At 44.7% G+C, this 17,500-nt stretch overlaps 1 protein-coding gene across 4 annotated transcripts in view; it reads left to right on the top strand.

Moving 5' to 3' along the window:
* Positions 1–7,290: 7,290 nt before the first annotated feature.
* fdft1 (farnesyl-diphosphate farnesyltransferase 1) overlaps positions 7,291–17,500 on the top strand; it is a 13,046-nt gene continuing 2,836 nt past the window's right edge. The window contains exons 1-6 of one of the 4 annotated variants that reach the window (XM_042094938.1): positions 7,291–7,561; positions 9,243–9,340; positions 11,285–11,468; positions 12,945–13,073; positions 13,482–13,673; positions 16,715–16,891. In XM_042094938.1, the coding sequence (XP_041950872.1) occupies positions 7,463–7,561; positions 9,243–9,340; positions 11,285–11,468; positions 12,945–13,073; positions 13,482–13,673; positions 16,715–16,891 (879 nt within the window). In that variant the 5' untranslated portion in view covers positions 7,291–7,462. Of the gene's footprint in view, positions 7,562–8,868; positions 9,341–11,284; positions 11,469–12,944; positions 13,074–13,481; positions 13,674–16,714; positions 16,892–17,500 lie in introns of those variants that run through there. The other 3 variants (XM_042094940.1, XM_042094937.1, XM_042094939.1) reach the window with 3 other exon arrangements.

The raw sequence follows: 17,500 nt of genomic DNA, 5'->3' as shown, positions 1-17,500 counted from the left end.
CAGCTGTTATCAGAGCCAATACAAAATGGACCCTTTTCAGCAGTGTCTTTTAATGCTTTGTCATTTGTTAATCACACCTTTTATAATTTTGACATGATCTATTAGATGTATATTAAATTATATCTGTCCACAATAACAATTCTGTGTGTCTTGAATGTCTTAAAAATATTGGAGAGGTAACATGTGCTTTTTACAGCATAATCCTCTGGGGATCAGGCGAACAGAACCTATTATCAGCTAATAAGCTAGCAGCTGAGAAGCTAGCAGCTAAGAAGCTAGCTCAGCTAATAAGCTAGCAGCTGAGAAATTGTGAAGAGTTGGACAACTCCCCAGAAGTAATTGTGATAAAAAAAATCCCTGTGTCTAGTTCTCATGTAAAGCTAGAGACTGTCATGAAGTGTTCAGTTCTATCTCATCTAAGGCTATATACTGTCATATCAGTTATAGTTACACTGTCATTTTCAGTTCTATCTCATCTAAGGCTAGAGACTGTCATGTCAGTTATAGTTATACTGTCATGTTCCGTTCTATCTCATCTAAAGCTAGAGACTGTCAGGAAGTGTTCAGTGCTATCTCATGTTAAGGCTAGAGACAAGTTTGGCATAGAGCACCTACACCTTTTGTCCAAAGCACAATAACTAAACCATGTAGGAGGCTCAAATGTTGCATGCTGGTACATAAATAGGAATAGTATGTAGTAAAATCGTCACTTTTGGTCTGGATGATCCTGCATGGTCATAGCTGTTCCTCAAAGTTGATCAAAATTGTATTGGAGTTTTTGGCTGAGCTCTGTTTAGGCCTTCAGAAGACATATTTTTGCTCAACATAGGCTCTTAATTTATTTTCCTTATTGAGTTAAGTAGAAACACTCTCACAAAAAGCAATGAACCGAAAAGAAATATCTTCAGGGTCTGAACAGCAGACCTCACACGTCTGAAAAATCATTTTGGTTCTCATTTTTAGAGCTCTAGCATGAGATGGGTGGCTCAGCGCTGAGCTGCTCTGGCAAGGGATGGAGCGTGCTTTGGCTGAGCCTGTGGCTCCTTTGCAGTCACTGAAAACTAAAATGTCACATGGAAACAAGGCACCCTTGTCAGTGTCATACCTGTCGAGTACTTTGAAAGGTGACATCAAGAGTAGAAGACTTCACAAATGTAGACTAATGCCAAACATCAGCATGTTCCAAACATGTAGGCCTACAGGCACTTTGCTTGTCTTACAATGTAGCTGTTGGCTTGAACGCTATAATATACATATGGGTCGCGACTTTATGAACATGGGAAATTGTGGGTCCCAAAGCCAGACCAGTTAAGAACCCCTGACATAGAATACTACCCACCATCATTTCCGTACAATGAATGTAGAACAACAACTTTAACAGGTCGGCCTCTTTTTAAACTGAACTGCATTTCTCTTTTTGTGCTATAAATGCATGCCTATTGCCTACATACATGACTGGCAACATGGGGGACAAACAGAATAACATCCTGCAAGGTGTCCTGATATACAGAACTAATGAACTTGGTGGAGGAAACTCTTCCTGCATCGGGGAGGTCTTTGCATCCGTCTCCTCCAGTATGTATGCAGACCCCGGCGGATGTTATCCCTGACATACATCCCATTAAGTGGTTTCAATACTGTCCTGTAGTGACAATGAACATCAGCTATTAGGTACTTAAGGTCATGGGGTCAAAGGTCATCATATGGGGTCCATGTCCTAATGTTCTCCCCCAGTATCTTATCTGTGTCGTTTTCACATTTTAGTCTTGACTTGACACACCTGACAATTCAAGCTCCTGAAGTTAGTTACTTTTTATTTTTTCAACTTTCAATGTTCTAAGGGGATGATGAAACAGAAAAGACAGATATAAAGCTTTTAACTTGTCTACAGGGTGACATGGGAATTGGCGGCACAAACAAATAAATTGGGTTTAAAACCCATGTTGACAATTTTGGCTCCCTCAGTTGACTTTTCTATTAAGTTTTTCCAACATCAGACATTTCCAGAGGGGATCGTAAAAGGGAAAAGTTGTATCTAACACTTACGTTGGTCACAATGTGGCAATACTGCAAGAAAAAGGAGAAATGGGTTTACAATTTACGCTGTCCTTCCAAAAGGGTAATGAAATTAGTATTTGTATGGACAAATCGCTACTGAGGTCAACTTTAGAGCTGAATATAGGGACTTGGCCAAGGGACATCATCGGGCACCCACCCTATTCTTATGGAGCAGTGTTACTCATTACCGCCCCTATTCTTATGGAGCAGTGTTACTCATTACCTATTCTTATGGAGCAGTGTTACTCATTACCTATTCTTATGGAGCAGTGTTACTCATTACCACCCTATTCTTATGGAGCAGTGTTACTCATTACCCACCCTATTCTTATGGAGCAGTGTTACTCATTACCACCCTATTCTTATGGAGCAGTGTTACTCATTACCTATTCTTATGGAGCAGTGTTACTCATTACCTATTCTTATGGAGCAGTGTTACTCATTACCCACCCTATTCTTATGGAGCAGTGTTACTCATTACCTATTCTTATGGAGCAGTGTTACTCATTACCCACCCTATTCTTATGGAGCAGTGTTACTCATTACCTATTCTTATGGAGCAGTGTTACTCATTACCTATTCTTATGGAGCAGTGTTACTCATTACCACCCTATTCTTATGGAGCAGTGTTACTCATTACCTATTCTTATGGAGCAGTGTTACTCATTACCTATTCTTATGGAGCAGTGTTACTCATTACCACCCTATTCTTATGGAGCAGTGTTACTCATTACCCACCCTATTCTTATGGAGCAGTGTTACTCATTACCGCCCCTATTCTTATGGAGCAGTGTTACTCATTACCCACCCTATTCTTATGGAGCAGTGTTACTCATTACCGCCCCTATTCTTATGGAGCAGTGTTACTCATTACCTATTCTTATGGAGCAGTGTTACTCATTACCCACCCTATTCTTATGGAGCAGTGTTACTCATTACCGCCCCTATTCTTATGGAGCAGTGTTACTCATTACCTATTCTTATGGAGCAGTGTTACTCATTACCCCCCTATTCTTATGGAGCAGTGTTACTCATTACCCACCTTATTCTTATGGAGCAGTGTTACTCATTACCTATTCTTATGGAGCAGTGTTACTCATTACCCTCCCTATTCTTATGGAGCAGTGTTACTCATTACCCTCCTTATTCTTATGGAGCAGTGTTACTCATTACCCCCCCTATTCTTATGGAGCAGTGTTACTCATTACCTATTCTTATGGAGCAGTGTTACTCATTACCTATTCTTATGGAGCAGTGTTACTCATTACCTATTCTTATGGAGCAGTGTTACTCATTACCACCCTATTCTTATGGAGCAGTGTTACTCATTACCTATTCTTATGGAGCAGTGTTACTCATTACCCTCCCTATTCTTATGGAGCAGTGTTACTCATTACCCACCCTATTCTTATGGAGCAGTGTTACTCATTACCACCCTATTCTTATGGAGCAGTGTTACTCATTACCTATTCTTATGGAGCAGTGTTACTCATTACCTCCCCTATTCTTATGGAGCAGTGTTACTCATTACCTATTCTTATGGAGCAGTGTTACTCATTACCTATTCTTATGGAGCAGTGTTACTCATTGCCTATTCTTATGGAGCAGTGTTACTCATTACCCTCCCTATTCTTATGGAGCAGTGTTACTCATTACCTATTCTTATGGAGCAGTGTTACTCATTACCTATTCTTATGGAGCAGTGTTACTCATTACCTATTCTTATGGAGCAGTGTTACTCATTACCCACCCTATTCTTATGGAGCAGTGTTACTCATTGCGCGGCTCGCGAGCCACATGTGGCTCGTCAAGCTATAATTGGTGGCTCGCATGGTAGCTTTGGCGAGATTTTTTTGAGAAGGCCTAAACTGTTTGCCAAAGGCCATCATCTCTGTGGCCCCACCTTGATAAAAAAGTAGGCTCTGATTTAGCCAGAGGCGATTCTAGAGTCTGTGGGGGCCCCAAGCAAAAAATCCAAGGGGGCCCTACCAACAAGTGTTATCACCATTAGGTTATTATGTTAAATAATAAAAATACAAAAAGCGTATTATAAAAATTATTATATTTTGACATGTATCTCACAAAATATCATTATGAGTGCCAAGGTGTATGCACTCATAATGATTCTCTACAACAACTTTTTACTGCATTGCCATGAACAAAGTAGAGGCAAAAAAGGGGTTTCTTTGTTGAACAAATTGGGATGCAATGTGAGCCTTGAATTGGATGCCATGCAGGAATTTGCTAGGATCTCAAAACTCTATGAGCTATGAACATGCTTTGCCATAGAGAAACACACGATAGCGTTGGGGTAAGTCCAGCTATATGAAGTTATTATTTTGAAGGATGTACTGGTATTAAATATGCTGTGCTGTACTATATTGTATTTTAGTATGTGAGACATGTAGTAAATATGCTGTACTATATTGTATTTTAGTATGTGAGACGTGTAAATATGCTGTACTATATTGTATTTTAGTATATGAGACGTGTAAATATGCTGTACTATATTGTATTTTAGTATGTGAGACATGTAGTAAATATGCTGTACTATATTGTATTTTAGTATGTGAGACGTGTAAATATGCTGTACTATATTGTATTTTAGTATGTGAGACGTGTGAATATGCTGTACTATATTGTATTTTAGTATGTGAGACGTGTAGTAAATATGCTGTACTAGTATTTTAGTATATGAGATGTGTAAATATGCTGTACTATATTGTATTTTAGTATGTGAGACGTGTGAATATGCTGTACTATATTGTATTTTAGTATGTGAGACATGTAGTAAATATGCTGTACTATATTGTATTTTAGTATATGAGACGTGTAAATATGCTGTACTATATTGTATTTTAGTATGTGAGACATGTAAATATGCTTTTCTGTGCTGTATGTTAAAAGCTTGAAAATAGTCTGCACCGTGTGAGAGAGAGTGAGAGAGAGAGCAAGTGTGTGTGTGTGTGTGTGTGTGTGTGAGAGAGTGAGAGAGAGTGCTTTGCATGTGGGATGCGTTACATTTGCACATAGGGATCTGACATTATTTTAAATGTTCATCTGAATGTTCCTGTGGATCAGCTGACAGAAAAAAACAGTATCGGCCTGTACACATGAGAACATATTCAACTTTAATTATAATATCGGCCTGTGCACATTACATAGTCAACTTTAATTATAATGTCGGCCTGTGCACGTGAGAACATATTCAACTTTAATGTCAAATAACGATATCAGCCTGTATACATTACATATTCAACTTTAATGTCAGAACCATATCAGCATGAGAACATATAATAAATAACAATATCAACATGAGGATAATATCATAATATATATATAATAACACATATATAACATCATATGTATTATAATCTTTAATGTCTGAGACTTGCTCTGCTCATCAGCTCTAGGGTCTGACAGTAACATGACCAGTGGAGACAGACCTCTGTTAGTAAATCTAGTTAGTTACAAGTTATGAGGAATTAAAACCCACTCTACGACAAAAATCAAATACTTCGGCAGTAAACAAAGCAAGGCTGTTGGCAACGTATTGCAGATCGGGTAGCCTAAATGCCTAAAAGTAAAGTTTTATTCCCACATGTGCTTCAAATATGTGTTACGGAGGATTAGTAGCTTGCGGAATGTCTGAAATGAGTTGAAATAATTATAATAATTATAATAAATGATAATAAATAGCCTATTTATTATATAATTATAATAAATAGCCTATTTTGAGTTCATAGAAAGGCCTACAGATGCAACCCAATTCAGAAGTGGGCATATAGATTACAGTAATAAGGATAATTAAATAATAGTGGAAGGCCGATTATGGAGGGGGTTGAGGGAGGCATTCGGTCGGATTCTGGTGCTGTGGAAATGTGTAGCCTTTATGTGCAGGGTACAGTAATATGACATTCAATTCAACAAGTTTGTTAAAATGGTGATTTTAATTTATTAGGCCTACTGTAGGCTATGTCCGATTTATTCTTGCTCAGATGTTCAGCATACTGTAGGCCTATGTCCGATTTATTTTCGGACATACAGTATTCTTGCTCAGATGTTCAGCATCACCGATGGAATACATGAATGTCCACGTACAGGCATTGCTATGAGACGTCTTCCTAGATCATCTGACAAAGATAATGAATTCCCTCGGCTGACAATCTATATCTTCATAGAGAATATCGTCCGGGTAGGCTATATATATTTTCTGGCGGTCTCTAAAACCCCTCGCCCCTGCGAAGAGAGTCCCTCACGATTTGCGCTCCGATGTCGTATGGATCATCCAGGTACGCCGATGTCTCGGGAGAAATTGTTAGTGGAGGGGTGGTACTTATAAAGGGTGTGGTTAACGGAAACCTCAGGTTAACCAAGAACATAACCTGCTTGGAGCAGGTTTGAGATGCAGCGTAAATTGCCATGGCAGCATACCTCGGTTAAAACCTATCCACCTTTCGTAGTACGGGTTAATCGGGAAGTTACGCCACACGTGATCAAGTTACTCTCGAAGTTACCCAGATAAGCCAGTAACCCCGCTTCGTAGTACAGGCCCCAGTCTGACCAGCGGAGACAGAGCCCTAGTAAATAGTTAGTAGACCAGTCTGAGCCTTTGACTAGCGGAGACCCCTGTTAGTAAATCTAGTTAGTAGACTAGCGGAGACCCCTGTTAGTAAATCTAGTTATTAGACTAGCGGAGACCCCTGGCTAGTAGTCTGCTTAGCAGTGACAGACAGCTGACAGATTAGGATTTATGGCCAGCCCTCTACAAGAAGGCTAGACTAGACTCCACAGCCAAAGCCTGAAACTCTGACAGCCAGGCCAAGGACTGAATAAAATAGCCAGAGCTTTAGAGCCTTAAAATCACATTTACATTAGCATATAATATACAGCCTACTTTATGTTTAGGCTATGTGTATGTGTGTGTGTGTGTGTTTTGGCCGGTTTTACCATTTGTGGGTTGAAACCTTTATACTGTATGATGACTGTAGCCTATCTGAGCACCTATGTGTCCAGGTAACCCAGTAAACTAGACCTCTCTTCTCAGCCGAGGCAGCCAGGGACATATCGGTACCACCAGCGGACCTAATCCGTTTCTCTTCAGCCAATCAGAGAGCGCAGCAGCTATTAATACCTCCCACTCCGCGCGGGGCGGGGCATCACACCAGAGGCGCCAGTCACTCACTGGTGACTCGACTCTAAGCCCATAACCCACGAGCCAATCAGAAAGGTGAGTCGATCTGACGATTTCGTGTGATTGAAAGGATTGTGTGACTCGGTGGGTTGTTTATTGGCGACACGCGCCGCCTGGATGAAGAAACTACAGGTGAGGCTCGAGCGTTACCGATCTGACCCGGCGAAGGAGCGCGTCTAACATCTGACCGAGCAGCATTGTAGAGCAAAGATGGACATCCTCAAGTCACTGGGACACCCCGAGGAAATATTCAACCTCTTCAAGTTTAAAATGGGCGGCTGTCGAACTGTCATGCCGAAACTGGACTACGTGAGTATTGTTGATAAATAAATGTAGCCTGCCTCCGTGCTGTGTTCTGACTGTTGGATGAAGATTAGATAGTCAATATCGTTGCACCGTGAACGTCTGTGTGGCCATTGTATCTGCGTCGGAAATAATGTTTAAGTTTGGCTATTCAGAGTCGCGCATGTTAGGCTACTTCAGATGTCGCTTCGTGCTGTAAAATGAGTTGACACAGTAAACATGCAAACCAGCGGCTGTATGACGGAACGACTCGTGTGTGTGTCCGATAGCCTACCAGGACCATTTAGATGAGTAACCTACTAACGACTGATAAAGCGACGGCGATGTTGGAAAGCGTATAGGCCTACTACTGACCTAATGGTGCAGCTTTGCGTTACATAACACGATTGAGTGGGTTCACCCGGTAAATGATGCTCCGCGCGCGGTTGATGTGTAGGCAAGGCTAGGCTACTTAATCCCGCACGAATCAAATCAACTCCAATATCACCGACACTTGGCCTGCATGTCATAGCCTATCTGTGTGTCCTATCGTCCTGCTGTAGCCTAATGTGTGTGTGTGTGTGTGAAAGAAAGACCTTGTAGCGCAGCATGGATCTCACGGCGGAAGTGTGCCTTTAACTTACGGTGGCTACTTTCAGAATTCTGCTTCCTTGTTTCTATAGTTAGGTGTGCTTGTTTCATGAACGCGTTTGAAAAGAGCGCATTCACTCAGAGCCGTATACAGATATCTTTATACGGCTCTGCATGCACTCGCTGAGCTCAGGGAGACTGATGCACTCGTTACTAGAATCAAGCCGTTTCCAGCAGGTCGTAACTTGTGTCTAGTCAGTGTCGACCGCGAGAGGGCGCCATCTGCTTAGTTTACACCGAGCCGTAAAGACAGGCCCGTATGGCCCCGAGTTTGTGGAGTTTACATTGCAATACCGTTTTGCTTCTCACCAGCCTAACTGTAAGGGCTACTTAATCTTTTCTCGGGTTGAGGTTGTCCTGATAGCAGTGATAGTTAAGGCCTTAACCATCTTTGCTGATAATCACTGTTTGGTCGGCCTCCTCCCACTAACCATGGGCTTGGATAGGAAATGTCATGTTTTATGCTACTACAGCAGGTCTTTATTGTAGCTAAAAGGGAACGTTTTGCTTTGAGTCGCTACCATGAACCGCCAGAACATTATTTATATCCGTAATATACAACACATGGGCTCTGTCCTAACCGTAGACTGTTTGTAACACAGAAGTTGTTCTGCGTAGTTCCGTAAACTTGACACAAGTTGAAGTCAAGTGCCCTCCCCTTCCATAGACAGTAAAAGAAAGTCCCCTTCCCCCTGGCTTGGCAGCTAGTTTGACTGGCGTGCGACGCCCACCAACAACGCTGCACGTTTCTCTCCTGCACACTGCGTACAGCGACTTTTTCATCAGTAAAAAAACGACTGGCCACTGGTCTGAGTGGCCGTTGCTTTGTCCTCGCCCCATGGCTGGAGCGTGCTGCAAATGTTCCACGTCTCTGTCGGTGTTCAAACGCTCTCTGTCCGTCACCTCACGGGGGTCCGGTCCTGCCTCGCGACCGATCCATACGTGGGGAAGGCTGGGCGAGAGAGGTGTGCACGAGGGGTGTCTGGCGGCTCGTCCCTCCGCACTGAAAGCGGCTAGCTCTTACCGACACCCTGTGTTTCTCTGCTTCTCCTATCAGGAATCCATGAGCGAGAGCTTGCGGACATGCTACGTCTACCTCAATCAGACCAGCCGAAGTTTCGCAGCCGTCATCCAAGCGCTGGACGGAGAGTTAAGGTAAGACAAATAGCCAGCTTGCCGATTTTAGCAACCCCACTCTCTCTTTCCCACGAACACAACCTGCTTCTCGCGCAACAAAGCATGCATGCACGGGGCGTGTCCTACAACATGTAAACAACTGAACATGACGTTGTAAAACTGCGCATGACCTTGGCCTACATAATAACTACAAATTCAGCACAGTAGTCAAATGTAACATTAGCCTATATTCATAAAACCGCTGCCTGTCACTTGTCAGTAGGTTAGCAGTGGTTCTGCGATGGACTTCGTGACCGGCACTCTAACAACACAGATGCCCTCCGTTCTAATTTAAGCCCCCTCCAGTTCTGCTTACTTGAGTATCAGGGCCGTTTTGTAACACATAGCTTGACTTGACCTCGGAAAGGTCGCAGGGCTCCACAGAGTTTTGACAGCTTAAGGCATGACTAGCGGACAGGGCTAGCGGGCAGGACTAGCGGACAGGGCTAGCGGGCAGGACTAGCGGACAGGGCTAGCGGGCAGGACTAGATGGCAGGGCTAGCGGGCAGGCTTTGGTAATGTGGGCTGCACACTCCAAGTATTTCTCCCTGCAGTGAGAAGACCAGACATTACGCAATGCTATTGCTTTCTCGTACTTACTGTTTGCCAATGAGGAACAGTGCACTGGTCCACTAGCCCTGTCCGCTAGTCCTGCCCGCTAATCCTGCCATCTAGTCCACTGGCCCACTAGTCCACTGGTCCACTAGTCCTGCCCTCTAGTCCAGTGTTTCTCAAAGTGTGGTCCGGAGACCACTGGTGGTCCGCAAGCTATCCCAAGTGGTCCGCGAGCAGACGTGGTAAAATATAATATAGATGAGTTGTTTGCAATATTGAACCAACTTGTATGTAAATCCAAACATTTCTGCAACACTGTCTATGTAAGCTATGCTAGTTTAAATCATATGAATCCTCTGAAACAATAAGCAAGGTGCAAAGACTATAAGCAAGGTGGTTCAGTGAGTAGGCCTGTTGTGTAATACTGTTGAAGTAGGTCTACTGTTTTTTTTTTTTTTTTTTAGCTAGGTGGTCAGTGACTTTTTTTATTGGTTAAGTGGTCCTTGGTCTGAAAAAGTTTGAGAAACACTGCTCTAGTCCGCTAGTCGGGGCCGTTATTTAGCTTTGCAGCTGGGATGTCCAGCTTCGTCTGTGACTGCGGTCAGCTGACGGTGTGACCGACCGTAGGAGCTGTTGAGGGAAGATGACGGGCCTGGCCTGCTACACACACACACACACACACACACACACACACACACACACGCACACAGGCCTGGCCTGAGCCAGCCACTCTGATGACCACATGTGAGCACCATGACCGCTCATAAGTTCTTCTGTCCCTGGGCGGCATGTGGCACCCCATACATGGTCCGCCCCCCCATGGGTCCAAGTCCAATGGACCCCCCCCCCCCATGTTAAAACGGTCTCTCCATTTTCATCCCAAACTCTTAAACTCTGCCCCCCCACGTTAAAACTCTTAGGGGCCGTTTATACGAGAACGATTGCGAAGGAAGACGACAAAATATTTTATCATAAGTGCCTTTCGTTTCCACGGCGACCCCGCCATCGGGGCTTGAAGACGCACAAATCTGAAGACTCCTTCCAGAGTGTAGAGTTTTGAAGACGACCCGGGTTGCGTCTCCGTCTAAACGGCTAAACCAAAGATCCTTGATTACCTCTCTGGCTAAACTGTCAAATTAGAATGTCTGCACGTGACGTACCGGGGTTCTATCACACCACCACCCAGCGGTCTGGAATGCATATCCAATCGAATATCACATACTCTTGCGTCTTCATATAAACAAAGATTTCCCCCTGAGAATGCTCGTCTAAACGCGAATAAAAAAATGAAGACGAGACGCCACTTCTGCGTCTTCTCTTTTCATCGTCACCGTATAAATGTAGCCTTAAACTCTGCCCCCCCCTCAGGCATGCGGTGTGCATCTTCTACCTGGTGCTGCGCGCTCTGGACACGGTGGAGGACGACATGAGCATTCCGCTGGAGCGCAAGGTTCCCATGCTCACGGGCTTCCACAGCTTCCTGTACCAGCCTGACTGGAGCTTCAGCGACAGCCAGGAGAAGGACCGCCAGGTGCTGCAGGACTTCCCCACGGTGAGCTGTGTGTGTGTGTGTGTGTGTGTGTGTGTACCTGTGTGTGTGTACCTGTGTGTGTGAGCGTGTGTGTGTGGGCGTGTGTGTACCTGTGTGTGTGTGTGTGTGAGCGTGTGTGTACCTGTGTGTGTGTGTGTGAGCGCGTGTGTGTGAGCGTGTGTGTACCTGTGTGTGTGTGTGTGAGCGTGTGTGTGTGAACGTGTGTGTGTGTGTGTACACATCTCGGTGGATTACCAGAATATCTGTGTGTGCGTGTGTGTGTGAGCATGACAAGATGCGGTTGCTTACCTGTCCATCATCGTAAAGCCTGATTTGATTGGTCCCCCCCCCCCCCCCCCCCCACGTTAAAACTCTTAGGGGCCGTTTATACGAGAACGATTGCGAAGGAAGACGACAAAATATTTTATCATAAGTGCCTTTCGTTTCCACGGCGACCCCGCCATCGGGGCTTGAAGACGCACAAATCTGAAGACTCCTTCCAGAGTGTAGAGTTTTGAAGACGACCCGGGTTGCGTCTCCGTCTAAACGGCTAAACCAAAGATCCTTGATTACCTCTCTGGCTAAACTGTCAAATTAGAATGTCTGCGCGTGACGTACCGGGGTTCTATCACACCACCACCCAGCGGTCTAGAATGCATATCCAATCGATTTGATTGGTCCGCCAGATTTGGGGCGAGCATAGTTACTCCACAACGGAACAATGCCAGACCGAACTTCCCGACCTCAAATGTTGTGGGCGGGACTAATCACCCAGGCTATAACCCTGTTGATAATAGACAGAGAAAGCTCTGGGAACAGAACACAGTTGCATGCCCAGTGTACCATGGGTGTGTCTACACGGAAAATGACAAGTGTCTTGGTGCGGCCACATCCCCCCGCACCTCCACTTCCAACGTCGCTGATTCCGATAGATCGCCCGACACTTCTGCTTTTTCTCTGGTGGTGGTGGAGCTGACCAGACATCTGAGGCTTCAGGCGTTACCGATTTACTATCATCCATCGCACCTGGCCTCTGAAAAAAGCTTTAAGGCTAGTCTGCCTGGGCCTGGCCATGTTTGAACCGTCTCACTCATTTGTTTGTTTGTTTAACATGGACGTTTTAAGCGTGCGCTTCCTATTTGAAATGCAGCATAGGCTCCATAACAAAAGGACGGTGTATTCTTGTTTTAGTATAGGCCTACATTTTAGGCTTATTCTCAAATTCAGATTGTGTTAGGGGGACGGGATTATTAGCCAATTTCAATCGCACAATTTGACCGGAGAGATTTCATTTTGTTGGACATTTCATTTATTTTCTGGCCAATATCCGGCAATTACTGGACAACAGAAACCCTGATCTGTGTGTGAGAGCGTTTGGGAGTGAGTGAGTGAGTGAGGTGAGTGAGTGAGTGTACACATCTCGGTGGATTACCAGAATATCTGTGTGTGTATGTAGATCTCGGTGGATTACCAGAATATCTGTGTGTGTGTGTGTAGATCTCGGTGGAGTTCCGTAACCTGGGGCAGGAGTACCAGGATGTGATCGTGGACATCTGCCACCGCATGGGTGTGGGGATGGCCGAGTTTCTAGAGAAGAAAGTAGGATCCATGGCAGAGTGGGATAGGGTGAGGAACACACACACACACACACACACACACACACACACACACACTAAGGTGTGCTCTGTTCTGTGTGCAGTACTGAAGTTAAAAGGGCAGCCGTGGCCTACTGGTTAGGGCTTCGGACTTGTAACCGGAGGATTGCCGGTTCGAACCTAGACCAGTAGGAACGGCTGAAGTGCCCTTAAGCAAGGCACCTAACCCCACACTTACTTATTCTGTCACTACATAGCTGGCCTGGTGAGTTTGTAATGTGTGTGTGTGCAGTACTGTCACTACGTGGCTGGCCTGGTGGGCGTGGGCTTGTAATGTGTGTGTGTGTGTGCGCAGTACTGTCACTACGTGGCTGGCCTGGTGGGCGTGGGCTTGTAATGTGTTTGTAATGTGTGTGTGTGTGTGTGTGTGTGTGCGCAGTACTGTCACTACGTGGCTGGCCTGGTGGGCGTGGGCTTGTCTCGGCTCTTCTCGGCGTCGCGGCTGGAGGATGCGGAGGTGGGCGGGGACTCTGAGCTGGCCAACTCCATGGGGCTGTTCCTGCAGAAGACCAACATCATTAGGGACTATCTGGAGGATACACGCGAGGGCCGCGCCTTCTGGCCAGAGGAGGTCAGTGTGTGTGTGTGTGTGTGTGTGTGTGTGTGTGTGTGTGTGTGTGTGTGTGTGTGTGTGTGTGTGTGTGTGTGTGTGTGTGCGCGCGCAAAGTCCTTTTAGGCAAGTCCCTCCACTCGGCGGCCATATACCAACGTTTTATGGGCACTCATCGGGCACAGTCTTTGGGTCGAACTGCGCGTGCGCAAGGCTTCACGACACCAATCTTGCTCCAGCAGCGAGATCACAACACATGATTGGCACGATGTCTTCACAACACACCATATGATTGGCTCAATGTTTTCACATGTCGACGGTTTGCCGAGGAAGGGGTGGGATATGTGTAGACAACGGCCATATTGGCGTGACAAACTAGCCCCATGCATTTCTATGGAGTATTTTTTGAGTGCTGTGTCTCCTCATTAGAAAGTCTCTGGTGTGTGTGTGTGTGTGTTCAAGTCAGAGTCATTAAAAAGAAATTCGAGTCCGAGTCAAGTCCACCACGCATCCGAGTCAAGTCCGAGTTGAGTCACTATTGATCCACGTTGAGTCCGAGTCGAGTCACTATTGATCAAGTCGAGTCCAAGTCCAGCACTAAAGTAAGCATAGCCTACATGTCGTTCCATTTTTTACCATTGCAGATGAAATCCTTAAAAGCAAAACAGACAATCTTCTGTCTCCAAGCAGGGGTGCCATCACTTGTGTGAAAGTAGTATTGCCATATTTCTTGCCAAACCATACCATAGCCCACCATAGCCTATAGGCCTACTCATAATAAATGTAATCAAAATCAAGCAATCCACATCCCAATCACACAGGCCATTAAGTCACATTATGCTGTTACTGACTGCTGACAATTGTACTCTGTAGGCAGTGTTGTAGAAGTTCATACTTCACAAGAGCTAGATGGATGTTGGAGTAGGCCTATTTTGACAGAGGTAGTGTGGATCATAAAAAAAGGGGGGGGGGTCCAGAGGCTTCTCCCCCGGGCATTTTTTTAAAAATTCTGGCTGTTAAATAGCCTACACAATTTTAGCGCAGTTTGGGAGGGACAGAAATACCTAACAGAGCAGGGCCCGTCTTGGCTTCTTTCTGACTCCGGTGACGTGAACATTGGTTACCTGCAACTCACTGCAATCACTTCACTGACACTATGGAGACATATTTCACGTCAACAATGGAGATGAAAACTAGCTTTCGGTTAACGGAGATACAGATCATCTCCCCAATTCATTTCTTTGCGCAACAGGCCACATTCTACGTTCATTTCAGCGAGATGAGTGCAATAAAAAAACCAAACAATTAAGCTGCCATAAGCTACTATTTTCTACGATATTCACCTGTTAGAACTAAAACAAGTTGCTATTTCCTTTTTTTCGTGCAGTGGATTAGACTATCAAATTACTCATTTGAACAGTAACCGTAATCTACTTCATTCGTGGTTTTAAATATAGTTGTTTCTGGCCTTCCAAGTTCGAGTCATTAAGTGCTCAAGTCCAAGTCAAGTCACGAGTCTCTAAATTTAGCTAATGACTCGGACTTGAGTACCAGAACACCGGTGCATGCAGGAGTGTGTGTGTGTGTGTGTGTGTGTGTGTGTGTGTGTGTGTGTGTACATGCAGGAGCCTCTCTGTCCCTCTGAGGTCACTTTCATATGCTGCTGGACTGTCGGGCTGCAAAGGCCATGTAGATAATGGAAGTGCATTACCTGGGCTGTCCACCTGGGGGCCAGGCAGGTCCACTCAGGCAGGCAGGTCCACTCAGAGGCACATTTAGATGTGATGCATGAGACAGCTGGGATTGTGATCCATTGCTTAAACACCCCTACCTGTGTGTGTGTGTGTGTCTGCGTGCGTGTGAATATTGGACATCTTTGTGTTTGTGTTTGTGTTTGTGTGTGTGTGTGTGTGTGTGTGTGTGTAAGCACTTGTTTGTGCACTGCGTGTGTGTAGTTGACATGTTTGTGTGTGTGTTAGACGTTAGGTTGCACTGATATGGAATTTTAGAGCCGATAACTATAAGCGATATTTATTGGTTCGTTGTGGCCGTACCGATATGATAACCGATAATATTACTCTTGAAAAAAGATCGTGAAAAGTGAATCGGGGACAGCGTTTAAGCATCATTTAAATGCAGTAATTTTACCTACCATCAATGATGGACAGAACTCATAACAGTCCTCAGTGGTACAGCAGTCAACAAAATAGCAGCAATATTCACCCGGACGTCACTGAGTTGTGAGTGAGTGGCCAGCGACAGTGTGTGAATCGTTTTAATATCGATGGAGTCAACGCTCAGCGCAGATAAACGGCTAAAAGCTATAGCGACCAAATCAGAGTTCGGGAGGGAAACTTGTGTTTAGTTGCAACTCCTCAGACTGTCTCTTGTGTCCGTCTATTCTGTTGTACACAACCTGCAGAAATGATGGTTTTAATAACTTACAGTATAATGATGACCTGTGTGGAGCTGAAGCAGGAGTGGTTAGCATATTTCTCAGTAATAATACCAAACCCAAGTGAACGAAATGCAAATATAAAATATATAAATCTACTCGTCCCCCCGAAGAGGATTTTGAGCTGCATAGGTTCAACACATATCCACAGATGTTGTTAGTGTGGTGAATAACAGACAAGCTCAAGTAGGTCAGTGTAGCCAGGCGGGCCTTACATACAATACGCCTAAATTGTAAAAAAAAAATATCGGCGCAAATTATCAGCCGGAATTCTGTTATCGGAACGATAATGATATCTTAATTTTTCACTTATCGGCCAATAATATATCGGCCGATTATTTGTAGATATATATATCGATATATATTGTGTGTGTAGATGCAGTTGTTGACTAATCTGTGGCGGGCCGCCCAAAACATTAACAACTGTTGACGGACTGTTGTTGCCACATAAGCATAGAAGACAACGGGCAGACGACGGACAAATTGCTATTAAATCTGCAACGTGACCATGTTGCGCAGGCCGATAATTGGTCGACCCCTTGTGTGTGTGTGTGTGTGTGTGTGTGTGTGAGCTCTTGTTATTTACTCTGATGTGCGACCCCTGCAGGCCTGGAGTAAGTTTGCGTCTCGTCTGGAGGACTTTGCTGAGCCGCATCAGCTGACCGCTGGGCTGGGCTGCCTCAACATGCTGGTGACCGACGCACTGCGCCACGTCCCCGACGTCATCAGCTACCTGGAACGCCTCCGCAACCAGTCCGTCTTCAACTTCTGTGCCATCCCACAGGTCAGCACACACACACACACACACACACACGCCTCCGCAACCAGTCTGTCTTCAACTTATGCGCCATCCCACAGATAGATTTAGTTTATTTAGTATAATTTGTATTTTAGTATATTTAGTATATTCTTTATCTTCTACTGTCCTTATGTCCTTATTGCTTCAGGAGAGATAGACTTCTCTGCATAGTCTGTCTGCCTCTTCACCCCCTCCATGTTTGGATACTGTCTGTCCACTAGCCACTTTTTACCTCTGTCTTTCTGCCTCACTGTTTGCGTGCTATATTAGCACATTAGCACATATGCATAACCCCCCCCCTCCATGCCACAGCCGAACTGTGGCCACACTTATACCTTTTCTTAAAATAGTTATATATATAGATATATTGACTTTATTCTTGCACTGTTGGACTTACTCATTTGCACTACCACCATGACACTCATTCACACAGAGCACCTTAGAGCACCTTACCTTACCTTACTATGCACAGAGAATCACAGGCTCAGTCCCTGCCTCAGTCATTGCAAGCGCCTCTGATTTATTAATCACCACTATGTGGATACTGTTTTTAGAATTGATTTAGATTAAGTGTTAGTATAATTTGTATTTTTG

This window comes from Alosa sapidissima, chromosome 6 (genome assembly GCF_018492685.1).
Source record: "Alosa sapidissima isolate fAloSap1 chromosome 6, fAloSap1.pri, whole genome shotgun sequence".
NCBI classification, from domain to species: Eukaryota; Metazoa; Chordata; class Actinopteri; order Clupeiformes; family Clupeidae; genus Alosa; species Alosa sapidissima.
This window is presented reverse-complemented; position numbering and strand designations above follow the sequence as displayed.